Source organism: Sciurus carolinensis, chromosome 5, assembly GCF_902686445.1.
Source record: "Sciurus carolinensis chromosome 5, mSciCar1.2, whole genome shotgun sequence".
NCBI classification, from domain to species: Eukaryota; Metazoa; Chordata; class Mammalia; order Rodentia; family Sciuridae; genus Sciurus; species Sciurus carolinensis.
Window position 1 is genome coordinate 91,163,820 of NC_062217.1, and position 10,717 is coordinate 91,174,536.

Genomic DNA, 10,717 nt, shown 5'->3' on the forward strand with positions numbered 1-10,717 from the left:
TCTAACCTAACAGACTAGTTAATCTTCACGTATTATTGTTTTTCTTCTCCCTATTTTAGTTTTACAGTTTTTTTTTTTAACAAAGTGGGCACCTTAGTTGCAACTGCTGGGAAACATCCCAGAACATCCCTCTTCCCACAGCTCACCACCTGAACTCCTGGAGCAGCATAAAAAGAGCTAACATCGCTTGGGATGACCTCAGGACTTCCCTCACACATCCCCCTCTGCAATATTCACTTCCAGAACTCTGAAAGGAAGGCCCCTTTCCCAACATTGCCCCCTCCCAGCTAGAAGAAGTTAGAGATATCATTGCCAGATTTTCTCTTTCCTTTCAGAGTCCGGAATAATAGATATGGAAAATGAAAAAAAATCCCCAAGATAATGAGGCCTGGGAAAGGGAGTGAAAAAGAAGGCCTTGCACTGACAGCCTTCATCTCCCAAGACAAATGTTTTCCAAGGGATGGGTGCAGGCAGGGAGGAGGTGTTTTATCATCCCTAAAGTAAGGGTCTTTAGGAGGCATTCATCTCCTTCAAAGTAAGCCCTATTTCAGATGCTGCCCACAGACCCCCAACCCAAAAATTTCAAATTCCTGAGTGCCCAGGGAAACTGATAAGTTCACTAAACCACCCCTCAAAATAACTTATATAAACCCATTCTCTTTCTTTTTTTCAGTGGCTCTTTTCCATCAGTAAAGTGGGTCCACCAGGGTCATTTCATTCCTGCATTCCCTGTTCCAGGTGTGAAACTTTGTTCCTGAATAAACAGCTGAAATGATTCGTGAAGTCTGCATCCGTCCTGTCTTTTTATGCTAACAATCCTAATCCAACACCCATATCAATTAGTTTTAAATCTCCAGCTGGGACCTTTATCTATTTTTTATAGTTTAACTTTCTTTGTGGCCTGAGGACCAAACCCAGAGCCTTATCCATGCTAGGTAAATGCTTCACCCACTGAGCTACATTCCCAGTCCTCCTTTATTTTTCAAAGCTCCAGGGGTTGATGCCAATCTGCAGTTTGGGATGGGGAACCTAAGACTGCTGACTTAGACTACATTTCCCAGAGGCCTCTACGGCCATTTCCGCTCCCCCTACTCCCCACCCAGCGTGCCTGGGGCTGATACCGCCCCTCTCACCGAACTGCACCGCGCGGGTGGTAGTAGCTCGCCTTTCTATTCCGGGGCCTGACCGCCCAGAGGAGCCCGGGTCCTGAGAACTTCAGGCGTTGGTGGTAAGCCCTTCCTTTTCTCGGGGCAGGTAGGGGAGACACGCTGGTTGGGAAGGGACGGCGGGTGTGGGCAGGGCCCTACGGCAGGAGTTGTGCAGCGTGAGGCTTGTGAGGCTTGAGTCCGCCTGGAGATTGAGCTTCTGGCCAGACCTCCCACCTATACTGGCAGAAGTGCTTGGCTTGAAGCTCTGTCGTGTTTTTTCTTACTTACCCTCACTCACTTGTTCACCTGTTTTTGTAGGGCGGGTTGTGGACTGGTCTTGTCCCATACTTCCTTTCTTCTGTAGGACTTGGAATGACTTTTTCATACTTTCTTCTTTCCCAGATTAGCTAACAGAGGATTCTCTGCCATTACCTGGAAGACTAGTTCAGGGGACAGATGGCCCCAAGGCTTCCAAGACCCCAGATCCAGGCAAGTTGCACTTTCCTTTTCCTAGGAGATCTCAGTGCTTTTCACCGCGAGGTGAGGTTTATGCCCATTGACCTGAAAGTGCGCTGCTCTGTGTATGGACCAAGCTACCTGAGGCAGTCCAATCTTTCTCTCTCATCCCTTCATTTTCTTGTCCACCATTACATAGTCACCAAATAGATTTTCGCTGCCCTTGACTTCTACCGTGCTGGAAATGGAAAAGAATTTTACAGACTTATCGGAGATGGAAAGTAGACACATTTAGCACCAAGGCTAAAGTATTGGTGAATGATACATGAGGGGGAAGGCCTCTCTTGACTTTCCTACACGAAGTCATGGGTTTAATTCTCAGCCCGGCAAAACAACAGCAAAACTCCAAAACAAAATATTTATAGTAGTAATCAGTACTATTGTGAAAATTCAGATTTATGATTTATGTCTTAGAACTTGGCACTGTATCTAGTGTATTTTGCGTTGCTGTTATGGAAAATAACTTTTTCTTCCTTTTTAAAAAATTCTTCCTCAGAGTCAGACCATACTCCCTAAAAATTTTGGAGAGAAAACCAGTATCACTTTCCATATCTTTTACTTTCTATTCATTTGTTGATTGAACAAATCTTGATCACTTCTGTGTGTTGTGCAGTGTTTTAGGCTAGGGAGCCAGCAGTGACTCAGGAAGTCTTCATCCTCCTGGAGCTCACACCGGAGAGGATACTGACAGTAAATACAAGCCTCTCCTGTTAGGTAATAAGAAATTACAGGATAAAAAATGAAGCAGGGCTCTGGGTGGAATAGTAAGAATGTGATGGAGAAAAGAGAAGAGGCAATAAAAACAAGCATCAGAGAAGGGAGGAATGAGTAAAGACCAGGCCCCAAAAGCATGACTGCCATGTTGGAAGATCCCATGGTGGGTAGTATAGCCACCCCACCCAGTTTTCTAGCTTCCTGATTCCTGGGAACATAATCTGAATTACCAGAAGCTGGCCTTGAACCTTTTGCTTTCCTTTTCTAGTGAAGTCATCCTGATTTAGGCCTCAGGGGTGAGGATGTAAAAAGTGGTTCCTAGATGAGCAGAACTAGTTTTTTTTTTTTGGTGGTGCTGGGGATGGGGATTGAACCCAGGGCCTTATGCATGCTAGGCAAGCACTCTACCAAATGAGCTATATCCCTAGCCCCAGAACTAGTTTTTGTTTTGCAGGAATCATTGACATTTGAGGATATCATTGTGGCCTTTACCCAGCTGGAGTGGAGACACCTGGATGCTGTTCAGCAGGCCTTGTACCGGGATGTGATGGTGGAGAACTATGAGAATATGGTGTCTGTGGGTAAGGATATCTTTCTTTTTAACTCAGAATTGGTTTATCGGACAACTTTGTGTTTTCATAGGGTACATAGTTTGGGATATTAAAAAATCTTAAATGACTTAAACAGAACAAAACAAAACAAAATATAGGCTTAGATCTTGGAGTCTGTCTTCCTTCCACTCCTCAGGAAGGTCAGAGTCGTAGAATTTAAGGTGGATAATGTTGTTCAGGCTAGGTCAGTTCTCTGGTTCTCTGACTTTTCCATGTTAAAACTTAATCTGCCTCCAAATATAGGAGTTTCTTATCTATAAGGAGGATCCAGTTTTCTAATTGACTTTCTCTCCTCCAGTTGTGTTACTATATGATTTGGGTATGCTTAAAACTATCTTCTAGGCCTCCCTGACCCGTTATGTTTTCTGTAGACCTTCCAGTTGACATTGAGATCTGGGATGATTCCTTGGGCTCATAACCATGGTCATTTTCTTTTTCTTTCTCTACAAATAGGTCTTCTCTCTTCCAAACCCAAACTAATTACTCAATTGGAGCAAGGGGTGGAGCCTTGGATGGAGGTGCAAGAGGTTCTCTCAGGTATTCATGCTGGTGAGTAAGGCAGAAACCATTTCCAGTAGCAGTTTATACAGAACAGCAAGGAGTGGGTATTTGGGCAGAAAGTTCATTTCCGAGTGCCCATTGTTGTACACAAGGACTAGGCCACTTAGTACTAGTTTCCTTTTTTTTGAGGGTTCTTTTTTGTTTGTTTTGTTTTTGAGTTTTTTTGTTTTTGTTTTTGGTGCTGAAGATTGATGCCAGGCCTTGCACTTGCTAGTTGATTTCTCTTTTAATGTCATCCTTATGTCAAGCAACTTGCCATTTTCCTTCTCATTCTTTCTTCTGTGGACAGCTGTTCTTTCATGAGGACCTCAGTCTCATTACTTCTGCCCTGAAATTCTCAATTTCTTTTCTTTTTTTTTCCCTCAGTGGTGCTGGGGATTGAACCCAGGACTTTGTGCTTGCGAGGCAGGCACTCTACCATCTGAGCTAGCTATAAACCAGCCCCAGATTCTCAATTTCTTTAGTTTTCTTTTTTGGTTGTTTTGGTGCTGGGGGGCTGAACCCCGGGCCTTGGACATAGTAAGCATTTGTTCCACCACAGAGCTAGGCCCAGCTAACTGGTTTCAGGCATCTTATTGTATCTATAATATTATATCTATTGTTTCTTTCTACCTTCTGTCCATTCTCCATCCATTACAAAATTTCTCATGGTTAGCTTGTTAAATGACTATATACCACTTTCTAGTGGCAGTGAGAGATTCCAAATTATTCTTTTGCCTATATTATTTTCAGGGGAACTTTTATAACTGTACTTAATGGAAAAAAACAGTGACAAATAGTATTTATAGGAGGTGGAGTGTTTTGAATGCTTTTTTTTTTTTTTTTTTTGCTGGGTTTAATTTCCTCTCCCCCCAGATTCTTTTGTAGATTCTTTATACATGGATAGTAATAACTCAGTGTTCCTTATTCTTTCTGATTTAATTTTGGTTGTTATTTGAAGCAGAATGTTTATAATTTAGATGTAATGAAAGCTAGCTGTTTCCTCTGATATTTCTTTTTTCTTTTTCTTTTTTGTACTTTTTAGTTGTAGATGGATGCAATATGTTTATTTTTATGTGGTGCTGAGGATCAAACCCAGTGCCCCACACGTGCCAGGCAAGCGCTCTACCTCTGAGCTATAGCCCCAGCCCCTATTTCTTTTTAAAATATTTTTTATAGCACATATTATCTTTATTTATTTGATACCTCTGATATTTCTTTTATCCATTCAAAGGACTAATAAATGTTTATGCAAAGACTGAACTGTTTGGCGGTTTGTGATATTTTTTCTTTTTCACAGATTCCCCTCTATTTGTTTGATTTTAGAGATGCTTATGGTATAAAATTCAGATGGTTTAAATGCTGTGCAGTATCCTTCACATACCTTTCTAATCACACAGTTTCCCTCTCCAGAGGCATCCCGTATAAATTTCATGTGGAAATTTCTAGATATGATGTATGCTCTGTGTGAATATGTGTTTGTTTTTTTGGTACCAGTGATTGAAACCAGGGGTGCTTAAGCACTGTGCCCACCACATCCCCAGCCTTTTTTTATATTTTGTTAGAGACAGGGTCTTGCTGAGTTGCTTAGGGCCTCACTAAGTTGCTAAGGATGTGCTTGAACTTGTAATCCTCCTGCCTCAGCTTCCTGAGTTGTTGGGGTATATATAGGCCTTGCCCAGCTCATTTTCTTTGTAATACTGTGTGGTGTTCCATTTTATGGATGTACCATAATATATGTACAGTGATCACTTGATATCAGCAAGGCATTGGGCACAGGACAACCTGCCCCATCCACTCACAGATACCAAAATCCTTTGAAGCTCAAGTCCCATACATAAAATAATATGATATTTGCATATAAACTGCACACATCCTTCTATATAATTTAAATCTTTTCTGTATTTTTTATAATACACAATATAATGTTATGTAAACGGTTTTTATACTATATTGTTTTAGGGAATAATAATAAGGAAAAAAGTTTTTATGTGTTCAGTACAGATGCAAATATTATTTTCTATTCATAATTGGTTGAATTTACAGATGTGTAACCTGTGGATATGGAGGGCTGACTGTAATCCATTTTCTTTTTTTTTTTTTTTTGGTGTTTTAAAAAATATCTACTTGGGGTTATAATTGAAAACACAAGGTATCATTCAGTTGATGTGTATTTACTGAGCACCTACTTACTATGTGCAAGGCAGCAGATTGGGAATTCAATCTGAATCAAAACCAAAATTGGAAACTTGTTACCAATACTACCTAAGAGAATTAAAGGAAAATGTTGAATGTGGAAATACAGGATCTCCTCAAGGGCAAAGATTTATTTGAGATAATGAGTGAATAACAATAGTAATAATAGTGCTAGCTAATCTATTGTTTACAATATGCCAAGCAGTGTACTAAGGCACTTCCTTGTATCATTCAATCCATTTTCTAGTAGACTTTTTATTTTTTTAAATTTTGGTACTGGGAATTGAAACCATGGGTCTCACTGAGCCACATCCCAACCCTTTTTATATTTTATTTTGAGGTAGTGTCTCACCAAGTTGCTGAGTCTGACTCAGCTCATGATTCTCCTGCCTTAGCCTCCTGAGCTGCTGTAGTTGCAGGTGTGAGCCACCATGCCTGACCATATTGTAAATCTTTAAAAAAGGTTTACTTAATATTTCCTTTTACTTTGTATTATCAACAAGAATGGTAATGATGGTTATGCTGGTCTTTTTGCATCTTTAGTGGATTGTGTCTAGGGTTTTTCAGTTGAGTTGGCTGTTGAGTTTTGGATACATATATGGTATGTAAAGGACATTTAACTCACAACTTCTATTAAAAATTTTTAGTTTTATATTTTAATCTTTATTTTATTTTTTTGGTACTGGGGATTGAACCCAGGGTTGCTTACCCCATCCTTTTTATTTTTTATTTTGAGACAAGGTCTCACTAAATTGCTTAGAGCCTTACTAAGTTGCTTAGGCTGGCCCTAAACTTGACATCCTCCTGCTTGGGTCTCCCAGATTCCTGCAATTATAGGTGTGTGCCCTATCCTCCCAAGAAATTTTTATTTTTTTAAATCAAGCATGATTGCTGAATTTTATTGTTTTTTCAGCATTTACAGAAATAATGTTTTTTTTTCCTTTTTGATCTCTTAATATGGTAAATTTCATTCTCAGTGACTTTGCATTTTTATAGAACTCCACTTGGTCATGGTGTATTACATTATTCTAATATACCAGTGGGTAATTCTCCAGTTCCATCCATTTACTGGCAAATGCCGTAATTTCATTCTTTGTGGCTGAGAATATTCCATTGTGTATGCGTCCCACATTTTCCTTATCCATTCATCTGTTGAAATTTGGTTCCATAGCTTAGTTATTGTGAATTGAGCTGCTATAAACATTGATGTGGCTGCATCACTGTATTATGCTGTCAAAATGCCCATTCTTGATTACATGTGTGGTATCATTTCTCTCTGTGGTTTGCACTTTCACTGTTAATGGATTTATGATGAATAGGAGTTTTTCCCAATTTAACATTCATTTCCCTTTTTTGTCATTGATTTTTGTGTGTGCTTTTTAAAAACATTTATTGTTTTTGTGCCCTTCCTATATTTATTTTTATATTTATATTTATTTTTTATATTTATTTCCTTTCCCCATATTTATAAAGTATTATCCTTTGTTGATTTCTAGAAGCTTTATTGTTTGTCTTTTACATTTAGATATACCATTCTTTTAGAAAGGATTTTTTGCATGGTATGAGGTGGAGTTCATGTGTAGTATTTCTCCCAAAAAGTGTGCTAATGAAGAGTTTCCTTTTCCTCACCAATTTGTGTGGCTACCTTTGTCACAAAACAAATGTTCATATGTTGCCTTTCTCTTCATATAACTAATTTTTTTTTTTTTTCCCCTGATACTAGGGATTGAACTCACTTGCACTGGGCTACATCCCCAGCCCTATTTTATATTTTATTTAGTGACAGGTTCTCACTGAGTTGCTAAGTGCCTCCTTTTTCTGAGGCTGGCTTTGAACTCTCCATCCTCCTGTGTCAGCCACCTGAGCTGCTGGAAATACTGGCATGCCCCATCATGCCTGACTCATATAACTAATTTAACTTCACCTACTTTGCAGTCAGTACCTTGGAAATTTCTCTAGTTTAATCATTACATGTTTTTTATTTTTATTTTTTTTGTGCTGGGAATTGAACCCAGGGCCTTGTGCTTGTGAGGCAAGCACTCTACCAACTAAGCTGCATCCCCAGCCTAATCATTACATGTTAAATATATATACAATCAAAGGTCATTGGAAGATCTGGGTTTTATGTTACCAAGCTTTACCTTTAATGTACATTTCCTTGAAAAATAAGTCTTAGCTTTAGTATCTGATGTATATAATTTTTCTCCAGACTAATAAATGTAAATATATAAATACAAGTGAGGGTACATTGTGGGCATAATATCTATAGATATAATATGTGCAGGTATAATATCTACTGATAACTACATTATTTTTGTAAGGAAAAAATGTTTTCATGCCAGGTGCAGTGGCACACACCTGTAATCCCAGTGACTCGTGAAACTGAGGCAGGAGATATAAGTTTGAGGCCAGCCTCAGCAATTTAGGGAGATGCTCTTTCAAAATAAAAAATAAAAAGAACTGGGATGTAGTTCAATGAACCCCCTCCATTCAGTCCCTAGTATCCCAACTCCCACCCCCAAATGCATTCAGTAAAAGAATTGGTCAATATTGTTTTCACAAGTTTGACTACATTTATTTTTTTAAAACATTCTTGTCAAAATCATTTTGCATAGTTTCTGTTGGGTCTTTTAACTATACTTTGTAAGCAACTAGAGGAAAACCACATAGTTCACCTTGTTAGAAATTTAGATTGTTATAATAAATTCTTGGCCTGAGACCTGTTTTGATTCATATTTTTTTGTCCTTTGAGACAGTAAATTTGGCTTATTGTTGAATTCTCAGAGAAATGTAATTATCAAGTCTCAAAGTGTCCTACTGACAAGAGTTTAGTTATCACGGCTTGCTTTGTGATACTTTGTTTTCCTCCTAAATTTGTATTTATCCTCACATTCTTTTTTGTTTTTAGCCATTTCCTGTGTTATTTTCTTAGGTGCTTATTGCATTCTTAAATTTTTCTTTCAGTTCAAGAGTACCGCTTTGAAACAAAGATGTCAGCCCTAAGGCAAAATCCTTCTGAAGGTTCTGTTCTGAGAGAGCAAGCAGAAACTCTCATGATGGAAAGAGGCCTGGATTGGGAGGGCAGAAACTCCAGGGATAAGAAACCCTATAAATGCAAGGAATGTGGGAAAGTCTTCAAATATAACACTTCCTTTATTAGCCACCAGAGAAACCATACTAGTGAGAAACCATATAAATGTAAAGAATGTGGGATAGCTTTTATGAGCAGTTCATCTCTTTTAAATCATAATCAAATTCATGTAGGCAGTCAACCTTATAGATGTCTTGAATGTGGGAAATTCTTCAAGAAGCAATCAACATTTATTAACCATCAGAAGAATGAATCTAAAGAAAAATCCCATAAATGCAATGAATGTGGAAAAGCTTTCAGAAAGAATTCTATCCTTTTAAGACATCAGGTAATTCACAGTGGCCAGAAACCCTACAAATGTAACATCTGTGGGAAAGCCTTTGCTCAGACTTCATACCTTACTCAGCATAAAAGAATACATACTGGAGAGAAACTTTTTAAATGTAATTCATGTGGGAAAGCTTTCAGGCATTACTCAACTGTGTTGGAACACCAAAAAATCCATACCAGTAAGAAACCATATAGGTGTAATGAATGTTGAAAAGCCTTTAGGACGAACTCAACTCCTATTAGACATCAAAGAATGCATACAGGAGAGAAGCCCTATCATTATAGTAAATGTGGGAAACTTTCAGGTACAGCTTATCTTTTGCTCGCCATCCAAAGACTCAGTGGAAATAAACCCTATCAGTGTAATGACTGGGAAAGTTTTCATGAAGACCTCAACCCTTAGTGGACATCAGAGAATTCATACTGGAGAAAAACCCTATCACTGTAAGAAATGTGGGAAGGTGTTTTGGCAACAACCTAGGCTTTGTTGAGCATCAGAGACTCCATACTGGAGAAAAACCTAAATGTAATGAATGTGTGAAAGAAAGCCTTTCCCCAGAGTTCAGCCCTTAAACAACATAAGAAAATTCATAAGAAAGAGCCATCTAAAGTTAGTGTGGTAACTCACAGGAGTGGTTTATTCCTCTGATCATTAGAGGAGACATTCAATAAATTATACATTTGACAAAAATATTCTGTACCTCTGGGAGAAGTCACTTGTGAGATTGTTCATTGTAGTGTGGTTTGTAGGAGTGAAGTATTTAAAGAATCTCAGTGTCTATCAACATGGGAAGTTACAAAAGAATACTATGTACCAATTGAAAAGAATGGGGTAGAACTCTGAATATAGTAATAGACAACCCCTGTGATACTATACCTTTGTGAGAAATAGAAAATCCCATTGGTCCATTTTCAAAGTATAGTATTTAGCTTTAAATGTAAAATGTCTTGGGATATAAGAAAGGTAACTGGAAGGCTGAGCAGTATAAAAAATTACAAGTAGTTAACACCAGAGTTAAAATTCACAGTCCCCTGACAAACAGAAGAGAAGACCCTCCCCCTGAACCTAACCAACAGATAAACTGCATACCAAAAAGGCACTCAATCCAAGGGAACTTTCCTTTCACAAGAGAACAAAAGAAGTTGGGGACAACCAAGGTATATTTCTTTAAACTACCCAATAGGAGACAGTAAAAACTCGGTAATGTTTGGGAAGATTGTGCACCCCACAGTGCTTAGCCAATGAGGGAGGAATCTGGGGATAAAACACTGGTCGTACCCAATCTTGGGGTCTCTGACCATCAGGCACCTGATTTTGCAGTATGGTCATTAAAGTAAAGCTTCCCTTTTTGATGTGCCTTGTGTCTCTTAGTCCATTCTTTGGACTTAGACCGGTGAGCAGTTTTCTCATAAATTTGGTTAGAAAAGCAAGTTGTTGGGACTGGAGGTGTAGCTCAGTGTAGACCAGTGCTTGCCTTGCAAGTGAGCCTTGAGTTTGATTCCCACTATATTATGGTATTTGCATTTTAAAAATGAGACTTTTTTTTTTTTACTACCTATACATATACATT

General features: G+C 38.6%; 1 protein-coding gene across 1 annotated transcript; it reads left to right on the forward strand.

Moving 5' to 3' along the window:
* The first annotated feature begins 1,129 nt into the window (after positions 1-1,129).
* Znf485 (zinc finger protein 485) lies at positions 1,130-9,857 on the forward strand. Its single transcript, XM_053743405.1, is given in 10 exon segments — positions 1,130-1,228; positions 1,551-1,637; positions 2,833-2,959; positions 3,443-3,538; positions 8,690-9,442; positions 9,445-9,484; positions 9,486-9,515; positions 9,517-9,607; positions 9,609-9,683; positions 9,685-9,857. Coding segments are annotated over 9 exon segments (1,356 nt in total). The 5' UTR covers positions 1,130-1,228; positions 1,551-1,604; the 3' UTR covers positions 9,796-9,857.
* Positions 9,858-10,717: the final 860 nt, after the last annotated feature.